Source organism: Haliotis cracherodii, unplaced genomic scaffold, assembly GCF_022045235.1.
Source record: "Haliotis cracherodii isolate W230 unplaced genomic scaffold, xgHalCrac1.p SCAF_18, whole genome shotgun sequence".
Taxonomy (NCBI): Eukaryota; Metazoa; Mollusca; class Gastropoda; order Lepetellida; family Haliotidae; genus Haliotis; species Haliotis cracherodii.
The window spans coordinates 26,987,811-27,005,837 of NW_027266273.1; the positions used below are offsets into that span (position 1 = coordinate 26,987,811).

General features: G+C 42.6%; 2 protein-coding genes across 2 annotated transcripts in view; one reads left to right on the top strand and one right to left on the bottom strand.

Annotated features, from left to right (window-relative positions):
• LOC139465946 (uncharacterized) overlaps positions 1-17,697 on the bottom strand; it is a 42,886-nt gene extending 25,189 nt beyond the window's left edge. Inside the window, exons 1-3 of the mRNA XM_071247956.1 lie at positions 17,675-17,697; positions 17,474-17,606; positions 13,434-13,503 (exon numbers count right to left, since the gene is read on the bottom strand). Coding sequence (XP_071104057.1) covers positions 13,434-13,453 — 20 coding nt within the window. The 5' untranslated portion in view covers positions 13,454-13,503; positions 17,474-17,606; positions 17,675-17,697. The remainder of the gene's footprint in view (positions 1-13,433; positions 13,504-17,473; positions 17,607-17,674) is intronic.
• LOC139465986 (uncharacterized) lies at positions 950-2,143 on the top strand. Its single transcript, XM_071248001.1, has 2 exons — positions 950-1,123; positions 1,157-2,143. Exons 1-2 carry the CDS (start codon positions 950-952, stop codon positions 2,141-2,143), a joined length of 1,161 nt encoding a protein of 386 aa, XP_071104102.1.
• Positions 17,698-18,027: the final 330 nt, after the last annotated feature.

Consider the following 18,027-nt stretch of genomic DNA (forward strand, 5'->3'; position numbering starts at 1 on the left):
TATTTAATTGTGCTCTGTTTATAGTGTTTTTTACATTTAGTTTTGATGCGCTAATTAGTTGTTTTTTAGTCAGTTGAAGAATTTGATTTGTCTGAGTGTGTATAAATTTGATTAAATTTACTTCTAAACTTTGCTTCATCAAAACTTAGTAAAAACTTAGTATCAAGCTTACTTAATTTAGTATATTATTCAATTCAGTAATTGCACATTGCACTTTATTGCTGCTGCGCTATACTAATTAATTTAATAATATCCCAAATCCCCTCGTCGACATTTAGTTAGGCTTTTGTGCTTTTGGTTCTTGTATTCTGTGTTTTGTTTATATTTTGCATCAGGTCATAAGGTGTTCTGTTTATTTTTTGTCGTGTTTCTCGCATTTCCCTGGTCGTATGTTGTGTGCTCGTGTTGACGCGTTGTTGTCACGCAGTGTTGCATCGGCTTGACGTGATATTTTCGGGCAGAGCTGTCGAAATTTGATGGTGCATTCCGTGTTTTTACATTGAATACCATATAAAACTTGGGTGTTTGTGTTATTCTTTTGCAATCTTCTCTGAATTTAATTGTGTTTATTACCTAATCTCAATTGGTTTAGTGATGTGCACTTCAGGTAGTTTAGTTTAGTTTACTTAGTTTAGATGTAAGTACTTACTTAGTTTAGTTTGAGTACTCAATTAAGGTTTCATTCTTAGTTTAGTACTTAGTCATTAGTTGCCACGTGGTATTAGTGTATGTTTCACTCACTTACAAGCATGTAAGCTTGCCACATATTCCCTCGCACACAAACAGTTAGTTTGTGCTGTTAGTCTATTACCCTTTACTTCTACCACAAACTCCGTTGTTTGTGCTGTTCACCATTCAACATATTTTTGTGTTTGTTTGTGCATTTCTACTTTGTGCTACATTTTCACACAGGAGTTTGTCTTCGTAATTTCACTGGTAAATCTACAAAATGGAACTCAGCAAAGAGGAAATGGAAAAGATGATTGTTGCCTTTGAGAAGGCAGGATTGAAACCTAAAGCTGATACAGCGGAGGATTTCAAAGACTGGATCACTTCTGTCTCAGAACAGGAAGTTATAATTAAACAGGAAGTTGATCTTGGAGCTAGTGCTTCAGTGAATGATGTTGCTCCGACTAGTAGTACTACACAACAGAAGACTGTCAGTACTCACGCATATCACAGCTTCCCTAAACTTACAGTGTTTAGTGGGGAGCCAGGCAAGGATAGTGAATATGACCTTTGGCGATATGAGGTCGACTGCTTGATTGAGGCCAAAACACACAGCAATGAGGTGATTCTACAAGCCATACGGAAATCCCTCAAGGGTGAAGCTGCTCTTTCAGCAATGAAGCTTGGTCACAAAGCTTCAATAACAGACATCCTATCCAAGTTGAAGAGTGCTTTTGGGACACTTCGGAGAATTTCTGTACTCATGTCCGAGTTTTACAGTGCCACTCAAAAGGATGGTGAAGATGTTACTGGTTGGAGCTGTCGGCTTGAGAGATTACTCTACCAGCTGGTTTGTCAGAAGTCTATATCCCATGCCGAGCAAGATGAGATGTTGAGGTCAAGGTTGTGGGATGGCTTGAATCCTACTCTTAAGGGACTAGCAGGCTACAAATATGAGTCTCTCAAGAGTTTTGATGACCTTCGTCTATGCCTAAGAGAGTTGGAGTTCGACTTGCATCGTGGGACTGTTCCTCAACATAAAGGGAAGCAAGCCATAGTGAAGCAAGCGTCTTCTGAGAAGACAACAGAGCCTGACCACTATTCTGAACTTAAAGATATGTTGAAGCAAATGAAGTCGGAGATTACTGGCATAAAGGATCATCAAACTCAAATGACGACACAGATCAATCAGCTTCAGTCAGGGCAACCAGATGTTAGGGCTAGAGGTCGTGGTAGATCAGGATATCGAGGTGCTTATGGTTCCACACAGGACACATCAGCGTCAGTGAATCAGTCTGAGAGTGCTTCTGGATCAGATATTCCTCCATCTCAAGAGAGTACACAGCAACGACCATTCCCTGTTTGTTGGAATTGTGGTTATCCTGGTCATCTTTCATATGGTTGTCGTGTCCGACAGGATCATCGCCGGAGACCTTTAAACTCCAACAGGCCTATGGGCAGGGGGCACTCCTAGGTCAAGATCTACGCCCCAGAGGACGACATGTCATGGAAAAGCTTGTGGGTCATTCTAATGAGGTCAAGCTACAAGTTGAGGGTGTCACAACCAGAGCTTTACTTGACACTGGAGCGACAGTGTCTCTTGTGTCTCAGTCTTTTTATGATTCCTTCTTGAATCATTTACCAATTGAGCCTTTGGGTTGCATGTTGAATATCGAACATGCTGGTGGTGATTCTTTGCCTTACATAGGTTTTGTTGAGGTTGGAGTCAGTTCCGATGGTTGTGGTCTTGGTGATTGTGTCACTTCTTGTTTGCTTCTTGTTGTACCTGATACTAAGTACAACCATAAGGTACCTATTTTACTTGGCACAAATGTACTTTCACATTTGTTGGGTGAGTGTAAGTCTGCTTATGGTGTTCGTTTTCTTCAATGTGCAGACTTGTTTACTCCTTGGTATTTGACATTTCGGAGTATGGTTGTTCAAGATAAGGAACTATCGAGGAATGGAGGAGTACTTGGCTACTTGAAGTCATCAGAGACAAGCAGAGTGATGATTCCACCCAACTCTCATGTCACTATTAAGGGACAACTATGCCATAGCGTACCATACCGTCAAGTATGTGCCCTTATACAAGCTACTCAAGACTCAGTGTTACCCAGGGATCTTGATGTTGCACCTACTCTATTGACCTATGATCACACCATGCCATATGACATTGATGTACTTGTGTCCAATGTTACCACTCGAACAGCTGTTGTACGTCCTAAGGATCTATTATGTGAGCTTCAGCCCGTCTCCATAGAAGGAATGACACCAACTATGCCTTCAGATCCTGATACTTTGCTTGCCCAGATAGAGTTTGACCGTGATGGACTTACAGAAGATGAGATAGATCAAGGACTTGGAGTTATTCAGCGCTACAGTAATATATTCTCCAAAAGTGAAGATGATCTTGGTCACTCATCACGTGTCCGACATAGGATAGACCTCGTAGACGACACGCCTTTCAAACAACGACATCGTCGTATTCCTCCTGGAATGTTTGAAGATGTAAAGCAACACTTGAATGACCTATTGTCTGCTGGAGTGATAAGGCCCTCACACAGCCCTTGGGCATCAAACATTGTTCTGGTTAAGCGCAAGGATGGTCGTTTACGACTTTGTGTTGATTACCGCCAGTTAAATCAGAGGACAATAAAGGACAGTTATGCATTACCCCGTATAGAAGAGCTTCTTGACAGCCTTGGTGGGATGAAATTTTACTCAGTGCTGGACATGAAGAGTGGATACTACCAGGTGGAGCTTGAGGAAGAACACAAACAGCGCACAGCATTTACTGTAGGCCCACTTGGGTTCTACGAGTATAACCGAATGCCTTTCGGTCTGTCCAATGCTCCCGCCACCTATCAGCGCCTCATGGAGAAGTGTTTGGAAGGCCTGCATCTCCGTATTTGTCTCATCTACCTGGATGACTTAATTATATTCTCCAAGACCTATGAGGAGCATGTAGAACGCCTCAGACTAGTCTTCCAGCGTCTCCAGGAGTGTGGCCTCAAACTTGCTACTAAGAAATGCAAGTTTTTCAAACGGAAGGTCAGGTATGTGGGATATATAGTGTCAGCTGAGGGAATTGAAGCAGACCCAGACAAGATCGACAAGATCAAGAACTGGCCTGTTCCCAAGAACGCTGAGGATGTTCGTCGTTTCCTGGGTTTCGCAGGGTATTACAGGAAATTTGTACAGAACTTTTCCAGGATTGCACGTCCTTTGTCGGTCTTGATGCCCTCCACACCACAGAGGAAGAGCAAGTCACGGAAGCATGTACCTCCAATTGACTGGCAGTGGGAAGAAGCACAGCAGGATTCTTTTGACAAGTTGAAGTCCTGTCTGTCAAGTCCTCCAGTTCTAGGATATCCAGACTTTTCTAAGCCCTTCGAGCTCCACACAGATGCCAGTGCTCAGGGATTAGGAGCTGTTATATACCAGGAGCAAGATGAGGTATCTAGAGTTATAGCCTACGCCAGTAGAGGACTCACACGCTCAGAACGGAACTATTCAGCTCACAAATTGGAATTTTTGTGCCTCAAGTGGAGTGTGACCGAAAAGTTCCATGACTACTTATATGGAAACGAGTTTTTAGTCTTTACAGACAACAACCCACTTACGTATGTCTTAACTACTGCAAAGTTAGATGCCACAGGACACAGGTGGTTGGCTGCTTTATCCATGTACAACTTCACCATCAAGTACAGACCTGGAAAGTCTAATGCGGATGCAGATTCCTTGTCAAGATTGCCAGTTTGTGAAGAAGTCAGAAGTGAAGTTGTTCACGCCATCTGTGGGAAAGTGCAGGTGTCCAGCTTGGTCGAGACCATCTGTTTGTCTGTCGATAGCATGTCCCAGGATGATGTTTCTGTTGTTGAGGAACAATGTCGAACCAATGCCAAGGAATGGAGTAAGACTCAGCGTAGAGACCCAGACTTGTTAGACATTATTGATTCTCTTGAATCAGGACAGAGATTGGACCGCAAGATGTACAGAGATAATCCTGTTATGACTGGTCTGCTCAAGAACTACAATCATTACAAGCTTATTGAGGGTGTTCTCCTCAAAGTTACTGTGACAGCAGATGGTACTCAGGGACAGCTAGTTTTGCCTTCAAGATGTAGACTTGCTGCACTCCGTAGTTTGCATGATGACTCGGGACATCCTGGCAGAGACCGCACTTTATCTCTTTTAAGAGAGAGATTCTATTGGCCAGGCATGGCACAGGATGTTCAGAAACACCTAGAGTCTTGTGACAGATGCTTAAAGAGGAAGGCGACCACTGACAAAGCACCACTAGTTAACATCGTGACCACACAGCCCCTAGAGCTGATATGCATGGACTTTTTGACTATCGAGGCATCCAAAGGAGGTCACCAGTATGTGTTAGTGGTCACCGACCACTTTACCAGGTATGCGCAGGCCTATTCATGTCGGAATACCTCAGCAAGAACAACAGCTGAACTATTCTTCAACCATTTTGTTGTACATTATGGTCTTCCACAGAGAATACATTCCGACAAGGGTGCCAACTTTGTTGGAAACCTCATGACTGAGTTGTGCCACCTTTTGCACATTGAGAAATCGTCCACTACCCCATACCACCCTATGGGTAATGGGATGTGCGAACGATTTAATAGGACTTTGTGTAACATGCTCGGTACTTTAGATCCTGAAGCAAAGAAAGACTGGAAGACACGTGTTGGGCCATTAGTGCACGCCTACAACAGCACAAGGCATGAGTCTACTGGGTACTCACCTTTTTATCTTATGTTTGGCCGACACCCAAGGCTTCCAGTCGATGTTGCTTTTGGTCTTGACATAGAGCCAAGCAAGCCAAGAACAACCTTACAGTACACAAAATCCTTGAAGGAAAGGTTGGACCAGGCCTACAAGTTAGCATCCCAAAAGGCAGATCAATCTCGTAGTCAGCAGAAGGATTTCTACGACAAACGTGTGAGAGCTGCAGTTCTGGATGTTGGCGATAGGGTGTTAGTACGAGTTGTGGCTTTTGAAGGACGACATAAGATCCAGGACAAATGGGAAGGTGACATTTATGTTGTGATCCATCAGCCTAACCCTGATGTACCTGTCTACACTGTCAGGAAGGAAAATGGACAAGGACGCACCAGGACCCTGCATAGAAATTTGTTACTTCCTGTGAGTTCTCTTCCACGTCAAGACGTCACACCCCCTAAGGCTGCTCCCAGAACTAGTGTTCCTAGACAAACGGTAGTTCCTAGAAGATCAAGGAGAATCCAAGGACAAGACCCAGATTCTGATGAAGATGAGGATATTGACTTCATAGTTGTTTCCACTACATCACAGCCGTCAGTGTCAACTTCTAGAGAAGTTGATAGGCCAACTGAGGTTAGAGTAGATGAAGATAGAGTTTCTACTTCAAGTGATCAGGATGTGGAAGAGCCTGCAGATTCTGTTCAGGAACAGGATCAAGAGTCCGATGTGGATCAGGCTGAGGATCAGTCATCAGAATCTGCAACCTCAGACACAGCTTCTGTACCAGAGGATGTCACTCCTGCAGTTCAAGACCAGGATCTAGAACCGATTAGAGGATGTGACAACTCAGTTCCCCAGGTAGCTCCTAGACCAGTACCAGCTCCTAGACGCTCTACCCGGGAACGGAGAAAGCCTCAGTGGATGCAATCTGGAGATTACGTAATGTCTGCTATCACTGATGCTCCAGAGGACTGGAGAAGTCGAGCTGATTATCTGCTTTCACTGATAGGTACAGGAGTAGTAAATGACGTCACAGCCAAGAGTATGCTTTTGTCCCTTATTTCCGGTCATGACAAATGATGAGGACATCATTTTGCCGAGGGGAGGAAGTATGTAGTAGGTGTTAATTCTGCAGCTTGTAAATATGTATGTATTTTTAGTGTAGATAAGGTATCATGTCTTTTCTATTTCAGCTTGTTGATTCAACAGAGGGTTGTGTCATTTCCTGGTTTCTATCTATCATTAGTTGTGTCCTTATCAGTATTTGCTACTGATAACTTTCTACTGGGTCAAAGGTCAATGGTCCAGTCTATTTTACTTCCAAGGGTGTTTTATTCTATTGTTTGCTCGTCATTAGGTTTACCTGTTGTTACCCAATTAGTATACCTTTCAATTCAAATCCCTTTCTCACCTGCCATTGCTAATCTTATGCTGCACACACCCACCTGCACTGCACAGCAATGGATTGAGTATCAAGTTATCAAGGTTAGTAATCATAATTAATCTGTATCAATCTAAACATTATAATTTCAATCATTAGTATAAATCAAGTAATAAATAATAAAATAGGTTTTAAATAACTTGTAAACATAAACAAACGATAGGTTGAGTGAATGAGGTGAGTGTGATGAGATTAGGGTCTGATTCATGAGTATTGCTTATCTATACATATATTTTATATTTCAATGCATTGGTTATTTGGTATTTTGTGTATTTTTGGTATTTGATGCATATTTGCTATTATTTAGTAAATCTGGTGTATTTCTAGACTTTGTACATATCTCTCTAGATGTATGCATGTATTTATTGATAGTTGTATGAATGAATGACTGAAGTTGTATTTCAGTGATGCATGTATATGCCGTGATTATATATGTTATTTACAATATTATAATTAATATTGTATCTGTATTTAGTTTCATGTGACTGTCGAATGAGACGACTGGCAGAAGGCATGTTACACTCTCGTGTCACACACAGGGTATGTTTTGTATATAGTTTATCTATATAATATGTTCATGTTGTGCATTCATTATGCATAATATGATTAGATGATGATTTAATGATTTCCTCAGTTATGCGTTTAATAATGTGTAATGATATTGTCTTTTGTATATGAAGGTACATCTGCACTGATAAGTTATCGAGGCAGAAATATATTTGTGTATCTGCTGTAACGATGTAATGAGTTATGAAGAAGCAGATCGATACTTTACATTTAATGTGTTATTGTACATTTATTCTGAAACACGTGATATATTGTGATTTTAAATTGTTTCAGGAGTGTCTTCTATATGCCTTGCTGAATAAACTGAATTTTCTCACAACCCCGTGGACTGTAATCTCTTGCAACTAAGGATTACACATAAGGTCTACAACAATATCACAGGAGGTTCATGTGCATTAGGGCTTGGACAGGTTTTGGTGTTTAATGCTGACCAGACAATCAACTGATTGACATTAAGAGCATCGATCCACGCAATCCGGATACGATGAAATGCATCAACCAAGCTGCCAAGCCTGACCACCCGATCCTGTTAGTCGCCTCTTACGACAAGCCTAGCCACCTTTTACGGCAAGAATAGGTTGCTGAAGACCTATTCTACCCCGGATCTTCACGGGTTGGATGGGTAACTTGTGTACAAGGGTTGGTCCTGAGTAGTACCTACAGGACTATCAGGACCATGGCTTGTCAACCGCCTGGTTACAGTACACAAGTGGCTAACGTTTGCAGTTCTTTCTGACTATTCATGCATTCCTTCAACTTAATTGGTCTCCAGTGTATGCATGGTCAGATCTTTTTATATGTGCATCTGAGTATGCATTTGCCAAGGCTCCCCAAAACAGTTCCCAATCTGACACTTTATATCTTACAACTCTTGAGGTCTACAGCAGTAGGGTTGGGAAATAGGAGGTAGGGTACCCAGATAGGGTCAGCTAATAGGGGTCAGGTACCCAGGTAGGGTTTGATAATAGGGGGTCAGGTACCTGGGTAGGGTTTGATAGTAGGGGGTCAGGTACCCGGGTAGGGTTGGCTAATAGGGGGTCAGGTACCCAGGTAGTGTTGGCTAATAGGGGGTCAGGTACCTGGGTAGGGTTGGCTAATAGGGGTCAGGTACCTGGGTAGGGTTTGATAATAGGGGGTCAGGTACCCGGGTAGGGTTTGATAATAGGGGGATCAGGTACTTGGGTAGGGTCGGCTTATAGGTGTTCAGGTACCTAGGTAGGGTTTGATAATAGGGGGTCAGGTACCTGGGTAGGGTTGGCTAATAGGGGTCAGGTACCTGGATAGGGTTTGATAATAGGGTGTCAGGCACACGGGTAGGGTTGGCTAATAGGGATCAGGTACCTGGGTAGGGTTTGATAATAGGGGGTCAGGTACCTGGGTAGGGTTTGATAATAGGGGGTCAGGTACCTGGGTAGGGTTGGCTAATAGGGTTCAGGTACCTGGGTAGGATCAGCTAATAGAGCGTCAGGTACCTGGGTAGGGTTTGATAATAGGGGGGTCAGGTACCTGGGTATGGTTTGATAATAGGGGTCTGGTACCTGGGTAGGCTTGGCTAATAGGGGTCAGGTTCCCGGGTAGGATCAGCTAATAGGGGGTCAGGTACCTGGGTAGGGTTTGATAATAGGGGGTCAGGTACCTGGGTAGGGTTTGATGATGGGGGTCAGGTACCTGGGTAGGGTCGGCTAATATGGGGTCAGGTACCTGGGTAGCAAATCTGGACTCATCCATGCCCTAATGTGCATATAGATACTGCATAAAACAGAGCTGGCCCTAAAAGTTTGGTAAGAATGGAGTATGTGTACCCATGTCGGGAATGGAACTCAGGTCTTCGGCGTGACGAGCTAAAGCTTTATCCACTGGGCTAACCCACCTCAACTTTGAGCAAAACTAAACCTTTTCTGTAAGAGTCAGTTTCTTAGAAGCATTAGTTTGAAATACAAAATCTAAAGAACCGCACCACGTCATTATCAACCATTAATTGTCGCCGTCACATCATGCTCAAGTTCAAAGTTCAACTGTTCTTCCAAAATAAATGTCATTACAGATCTAAAGTTTATTTCTTAAAAATAAAGTCCATCTCGTCATTGCTCACACAGCTTCCTTTGATGGTTATTTTCATAAAATGTTTCACTTTACCCTTATTCACAGGTCCATTTTGAGCAGAAGATTTTGGATGTTTTACTAAGTTGCCCAGTTCAATTTGCTTGGCAGGCACAATATACCTACATGATGTATTGAAAATCAGTTTACTACACTCACATCAAGATATTTTCAACGTTTGATGATTAGTATTAATCACAATTTACTTCTACATAAATTCTTAAATATAAGGCTATAATGACTTAATAATCCCATTTTATCTGTACCTCAAACACCCCACCTAATTTCATTGGTCATAAAAATCAATACCGTAAGAAGGAATAATCCTTACAATTTACTTTTTAATCATGAAATTATGGCACGTGCGACGCCTTCTATCGGTCAAAAGTTCAACCCTCGGAAACACGCTTATATTTTGTGGAGTATTTAAAAAAAAATCTATTGATTATATTTTTACGAGGAAGATGATTTTTTCCCCGAGGACTGCTATTCTAAAAAACCTGATTTTCCGCGTTTCCGCTGAGATTCCACATCCCTGTAAATATAAGGCCATAATTAATAAATAATCCCATTTGATCTGTACCTCAAATAACCCATCTCTTATGTTTTTATTGGCCCAAGTTCCAACAGATGAATAAAATTACATTGTGTATGTGGCTAGGCGTAGATAGTAGAAGATGTTTGTTTTGTCGATCCCGTTAGTCGCCTCTCACGACAAGCATGGGTAGAAGATGTACATGTCCAGTTACTAGGCTGCTGGTCAAAATGTGAGGCAGGTTTGGACGATGATGAATTTTATTTCTGAATGAGGTGAGGTGAGGGATGCTGTAAATCAGTGTCATCCTCCAGTAGGAGAATGCAGGGGGAGGGCAGGTGAAATAGGAAGTAGAAAGAAGATAAGGAAGAGAATTTATGGACGTCAACTTCTTTATTATGAGGAACAGGACGTTATGGAGTATATCCACCTGATCCACATATATCCACAAGAGTAAGCATATACTCGGAAACTTTGTGTTCCTCCGAAACGTTGTGTTCCTCATAACAAAGAAGTTGACATCAATAATTTCTTCCTTATGTGTATCACTTCTAAATGCCTTTCAAAGACTTATAAAGCAGGGGTAGAAACTAACTGTTTCATTCCACTGGCCCTTATAAGGATAACATATAGCAAACCCCTTAAAAATGACAAATTTCTACTAGTCCTTATGATACCTTAACTATTGGGCAGTTTGGGTAGGACTATAGGACTAGTGCCAATTTCTAACTCTGTAAAGAAGATGACCAAAGGGCCAATTAGAATACAGATAGCACAGGTCAGAAAGGAAGTCAAATTTGTGTCATAGCGACTGATTTACGACACCGATTGTCAAGAACCTTTTCTTCTTGGGAGGGATTCATAAGCCTAAATGTAGCAGTTTTGCTTTTCACTTTGGAAAGAGTTCTACCACCTGCTACTTCAGAATGAGTAGTGAGGGAAGCAATGAGTTCAATGAGGATGAGGGAATCCTCTTTGGTCTCTGATAGTCTAACCTTGAAATGAATTTCACTCTGAGGGGGGATGTAAATCTGATCTATTGTTTTTGCTAATCCACAAATCTCTTGCACTGAACTGGCTATGAAATTGATATATTGTCTATCAGAGGTGCTGTTGTTAAGTATCAAGGAATGACAGCTATAATCTAAGACTGCATCATTGTCATCAAGGAAGTTTTCACCTAGTATCACTGCCTCTGGAAGTGTAGGCAGAATATGGAATCTTTGAGAAAATTCCTGATCCTCAATGACAAAATCTAACACAACTGAACCTAACACTTTAAACAATTCGCCGCCAACACCTTTAACCTGTGGAAAGGGTGAGTTTCCAAGAGTAAGGTTTTCAAAAACTGTGCTCAGAAAAGCAGACGAAATACAACAAATGGATGCCCCTGTGTCTACTAAACAATTTGTTGTTGTTGTGCCAAATTTTGCCTGAATTACACTTCTGTCCAATGGTGTAAGTTTCGGCCCTCGGATGGTCGCTCAGGGTGATGACAGATGACACAACTCAGGGGTGTAGTTTAGACGACAATGACCTTGCCACGCATTACGTAATACCTCGCTCTACAAAACACGACTGACATGGTCAGTCAGGGAGACAGCCAGAAGGTAAGTGACAGAACGGTTCTCCCAACCCGGGAACTTTGGCCACTCAGTCCGGTGTGCGTTCTGTCACGTTATTATCAACATGTACCTTTTCGACACATTTCAACCTGCATCAATAAACATGGCTGTTGTCGTCCCTGAGTTGTGTGTGTCATCCGTCATCACCCTGAGCTACCATCCGAGGGCCGAAACTTACGCCCTTGGACATTTGGATACTTGGGACTCCCAAATGAGTTTGAGACAACCAGGAATTCGACATATTCAAAGTCTGACGCAAAGAGGTTTGACTGTAAGTGACAGATGTGCTTTTATAGTTTCCTTAAAAATATAAAAAATGAAATGCTTCTCTACTCACATTGTCTAAACAGTTTATTTATTTTAGTGAGTGAGTGAGTGAGTATGGTTTTATGCCACTTTATCAATATTGCAGCAATATCATGGTGGGGGACAACAGAAATGGGCTTTACATATTGTAGCCATGTCGGGCATCAAACCCAGGTCTTTGGCATGACGAGCGAACTTTTTAAACACTAGGCTACCCGACTGCCCCTATATATTTTAACCTTAATTAATGTACGAGGGGTGTTCATTAAAGATTTCCCCTAAACCACTTCCGATGGACCTAGTGGAATGAAACTTGGCATAGGTATTGGTCTTTCTCCACATAGGAACCACCAAGAGTTATACACTTCTCCCATCGTTTTAGGCAACTCTGGAGACCTCGCTTGTAAAAGCCCTCATTTTGCGATTTCATAGCCACAGGACCGCACTTCTGTCTGGGCAACATGAGAGTTGTGTACTTGAGCATTGTCTTGCAGGAGACGGACACCCTTGGTCAGCATGCCACGCCTCTTAAGCTTGATAGCGTTCCGCAATTTCTGCAGCAGTGAAGCATAATAATCTCCTGTAATTGTGGTACCCTTTGCCAAGAAATCCATCATCACTACTCCGTGCTGGTCCCAAAACACTGTGAGCATGACCTTGCCTGCAGAGGGTTGGACACTTGCCTTCTTTGGGGGTGGTGACTCCACATGCTTCCATTGCATCGTCTGAACTTTAGTCTCAGGATCATAGAAATGGACCCATGTTTCATCCTGTGTGATAAGTCTGTCAAAAAAGTTTGCCTGTTTTTTTGGGCACATGTCCAAAAGATCCTTTGAGCATTTGACTCGTTCCTGCTTTTGGAAAGGTGTGAGCAACCTGGGAATCCATCGTGCAGACACCTTATGCATGTTCAAATTGTCATGGATGATTTTTTCCACAGACCCTACACTAATCTTGACATCTTGAGCTAACTGGCGAACAGTTATACGTCAGTCTGCCAAAATGGCGCTCTCCACTTGATGGATAGTGTCCTCATCAATGGCTGAATGGGGGCGACCATGAATGGCAGCTGTTTCTACAGATGTCCGACCACACTTGAACTGGCGATGCCAGTGTTTAACAACGTCATATGATGGGGCATCTTCCCCATAAGTTGCTTTCATTTCATCGAAAGTTTCTTTTGGTGTGCGACCTTTCAAACATAAAAACCTAATCACTGCTCGGTATTCTACTGGCTCCATTGTCACACCCTACTCGATCATAACACCTGTAAAAGTATTAAGATTAATAGTTCGGTGCTGCAAATTCAGTCATAACCCATAGATATATGTATCATTACACATGTGAAATTTCAACCAAATATGATAACCCTAAGTGGTTTAGGGGAAATCTTTAATAAACACCCCTCGTATATAAGTTTAGATTTAAAGATAGGCTCAAGTTCTACCTTGCAAACATGAAGTCCATCTCACATCGCTTCCTGTGCTAATAATGTGTACTGAAGAATGTGACGGAATCTGAAAATTTAAGAAATAGATTAATGTATTGTTGCATGAATTTGCAGTTGAGTATACGTAAGTAAAACCCATTATGCTACAAGTAGTGCCTTGTGGATATTGATTACATGGATTAAAATATGAAATCAAAACTTTCTACAACCCACCCAAAAATATATAGGTCTAGATCTACAACAAGATCCAGTCCTATCAAATTATGAACTAGATCTAGAGCGGAGTAGGCAGTACCCGGACACATAACAATCATAGCAATACAACACAAACTTATCATCAGATTTGAATGGAAAATTGCTTATACAAAGGGAGACAACTCTTGGTGGTTTCAAAATTGACCAACAGGTAAAGAACATCTTCCTCAGCCTGAACCTGAATATTGTTAGCTTGAAGATAGCTTAGATAGAACTCGGACACAGTTGGCAGTACCCAGACAAAGTCGGCAGTACCCGGACACAGTAGGTAATACTCGGACACAGTCTGCTGTACTGGGACACAGTAGGTAATACTCGGACACAGTCAGCAGTACTCGGACACAGTCTGCTGTACCCGGACACAGTAGGTAATACCCCGACACAGTAGGTAATACTCGGACACAGTCGGCAGTACTCGGACACAGTCAGCGGTACTCGGACACAGTCTGCTGTACACGGACACAGTAGGTAATACTCGGACACAGTAGGTAGTACTCGGACACAGTCTGCTGTACCCGGACACAGTAGGTAATACTCGGACACAGTAGGTAATACTCGGACACAGTCTGCTGTACCCGGACACAGTAGGTAATATCCGGACACAGTCTGCTGTACCCAGACACAGTAGGTAATACTCGGACACAGTCTGCTGTACCCGGACACAGTCGGTAATACCCGGACACAGTAGGTAATACTCGGACAAAGTCGGCAGTACTCGGACACAGTAGGTAGTACTCGGACACAGTCTGCTGTACCCGGACACAGTAGGTAATACTCGGACACAGTAGGTAGTACTCGGACACAGTCTGCTGTACCCGGACACAGTAGGTAATACTCGGACACAGTAGGTAGTACTCAGACACAGTCTGCTGTACCCGGACACAGTAGGTAATACTCGGACACAGTAGGTAATACTCGGTACTCGGACACAGTAGGTAATACCCGGACACAGTCGGCAGTACTCGGACACAGTCTGCTGTACCCGGACACAGTAGGTAATACTCGGACACAGTCTGCTGTACCCGGACACAATAGTTAATACTCGGACACAGTCGGCAGTACCCGGACACAGTAGGTAATACTCGGACACAGTCGGCAGTACTCGGACACAGTAGGTAATACTCGGACACAGTAGGTCATACTCGGACACAGTCTGCTGTACCCGGACACAGTAGGTAATACTCGGACACAGTAGGTAGTACTCGGACACAGTCTGCTGTACCCGGACACAGTAGGTAATACTCGGACACAGTAGGTAATACTCGGACACAGTCTGCTGTACCCGGACACAGTAGGTAATATCCGGACACAGTCGGTAATACTCGGACACAGTCTGCTGTACCCGGACACAGTAGGTAATACTCGGACACAGTCTGCTGTACCCGGACACAGTAGGTAATACTCGGACACAGTAGGTAATACTCGGACAAAGTTGGCAGTACTCGGACACAGTCAGCAGTACTCGGACACAGTCTGCTGTACCCGGACACAGTAGGTAATACTCGGACACAGTAGGTAGTACTCGGACACAGTCTGCTGTACCCGGACACAGTAGGTAATACTCGGACACAGTAGGTAATACTCGGACACAGTAGGTAATACCTGGACACAGTAGGTAATACTCGGACACAGTCTGCTGTACCCGGACACAGTAGGTAATACTCAGACACAGTAGGTAATACTCGGACACAGTCTGCTGTACCCGGACACAATAGGTAATACTCGGACACAGTCGGCAGTACCCGGACACAGTAGGTAATACTCGGACACAGTCGGCAGTACTCGGACACAGTCTGCTGTACCCGGACACAGTAGGTAATACTCGGACACAGTAGGTAATATTCGGACACAGTAGGTCATACTCGGACACAGTCGGCAGTACTCGGACACAGTCTGCTGTACCCGGACACAGTAGGTAATACTCGGACACAGTCTGCTGTACCCGGACACAGTAGGTAATACTCGGACACAGTCTGTTGTACCCGGACACAGTAGGTAGTTCTCGGACACAGTAGGTAGTACTCAGACACAGTCGGCAGTACCCGGACACAGTAGGTAATACTCGGACAGTCGGCAGTACCCGGACACAGTAGGTAATACTCAGACACAGTCGGCAGTACCCGGACAAAGTCGGCAGTACCCAGACAGCAGAGAGGCAGAAGTCGGACACTTCATATGTTGCTTTTTTTTAAAAATGCAATGGAATTAGAATGAAATGGCGACATTGAAACATACAACTCATCATTAATCGTATCATGCATGACTGGTTATTTTCCAGACGCTTAGTTTAACATAGCTGGTCCATCAATGGAAGTTTGCGACAAACAATATATAGGAACAATTTAAAAAATGTATGATCAAATGTCACCCACAGTAAGCTGTTAATCATAATCTACACTGATAACATAGAATAGCGTTCAATACGTTTCTTCAACAATATGCCCCGGACAAAACGTGAAAACAATATAGTCCTGCCTATGACCACCGCCACAGTTTAGGCATCATGAGTCACCCTCTCAGTGTTAAATAGGGTTATACTGATAACGTTGTTGTCCTAGATATTGAGCTAAAAACCTCAGTAAAGGTAAAGGTCTTGTTACACAGCCTATATAGACTACTGGTCTATGTGATGGTGGTAGCACCTCTGCACCTACATCATATCTCCGGGCATTCCCATCAAACCTGTTGTCGGGTTCAAGAACCACCATCAAGGCAATGAATGTTAGTGGAAACTCATGGAAAATGTGAAAAAATAACTATCAAAAGAAAGAAAATATACAAGCATTTAAATTTACAATAGCGAATAGTGTTTCAGCTATACCTTGCACTCAACATACATATGCTACACTATAATCATGTTAGGTAATTTATATCAATGTAAGATGCAAATTTATAATACTACAGTTATCTATAAATGATAGATACGTGTATATATGTGTGTCTTGAGAACCTGACATTATACATGTATGACCAACACTATAATGAGTCTATTTTGGCACGACCACACCCAATCTTTGAAATTTGTATAACCCATTGGACGAGTTGATCCTCTTCATCTTTTTGATATTCCATTGGCACTTTTAGCTTTATTTTATCACAGAGTCTAGCTTGATGAATAACATAAGATCCGGGTGCTTTTCCTATGGACATTCTGCGAGTGGGGACTGCTTCAATTGCTTCAAAACTCTATTTTAAGACCGAAAACAGCATTGCTCAGCCATAATGTAAGAAAACGTACCATGGGCGTGGCAGTCATGTTTGAAAGGTGATCGTGGATGGTTTGTTTAGAAAGTTATCTCCAGCAGAAAAAATTATAAATGACCAGTTGGGAAAACGGATTATGCTTGCCTGTTAAGTTTGGGTATGAGCAGTTTACCTAATTTAATTAGTAATTAGCTTTAAATCAATGATTGGTGAGTGTCCGGCTATTAGTATTACCGTTGTCCGGGTACTGACTCCCCCGCTCTATGGCTCTATTTTTCTTGTTAATCAAATGAAGAACTGTAAAACACCTCACTCACTTAGACAACCAAAGACAACTTTATCTTAAAAACAAGCCATGATCATCTGAGTACAAATAATATTACAATGTTTGTGTGACGCCACCCCTCCCTGGCTCCCTCGCCATACAGCCACCCTATCCCTCGGTATAGCGCGAGTAATCGAGATGAACATGGCCGTCCGAAAGAGTATGATGTCTGAAAGATATGTTCACTTAAAAAACGATTGTCATAAATGCTTCCCTGGATGAAAGAAATCTTACCGATGTTTGCAATACGTACCGATATATGAAGCCTATGTGTGGCACCTGTATGAGATGGGGATCACAGATGGAGGCAGTACATTACAACAGATTCCGGCTTGCACAACACCGGAATTTCGACTCCTTGCGTCACTAGTTGACTGGGCTTCTGTCTACAAAAAACTAAAAGCGTTAAGCTTACGTACCAACAGTGGAACCAGTTTACACCTGAAGTTCTTACCATCTACTGGGGAAATCCCTAGTTATTGAAGAACGATAACTCTACGAGAAACTAGTGTGGCCAACCAGTATCGAAAATCTGTAATAATTTTCAGGACACGACTCGCCTATAAAAATGCTATTTCATTGAATATGTTATCTTATACAGCTCATCATATAATATCCATGAGATCCAATGAAGAGCTACGCCTGTATTTAATAAATAATTAATAAGAAAGGGAGATTTTCTTAGTAACAAGAAATATTACTCCCAGTTGTTTTCAAGATTTGTGTACGGATCCGCCAAAATATATGTACGGATTTCCGTGGGTACAGATTGTCTAGGTCCAATCCGTCACGTGGGACAAACCGTAC

What these genes read in the sequence shown, in the direction of transcription:
- LOC139465986 (XM_071248001.1), top strand. Translation starts at nt 950, where the DNA reads ATGGAACTCAGCAAAGAGGAAATGGAAAAGATGATTGTTGCCTTTGAG. An exon ending in CTAGTGCTTCAGTGAATGAT is followed by an intron (nt 1,124 to 1,156) that starts GTTGCTCCGACT and finishes ACACAACAGAAG; the next exon opens with ACTGTCAGTACTCACGCATA.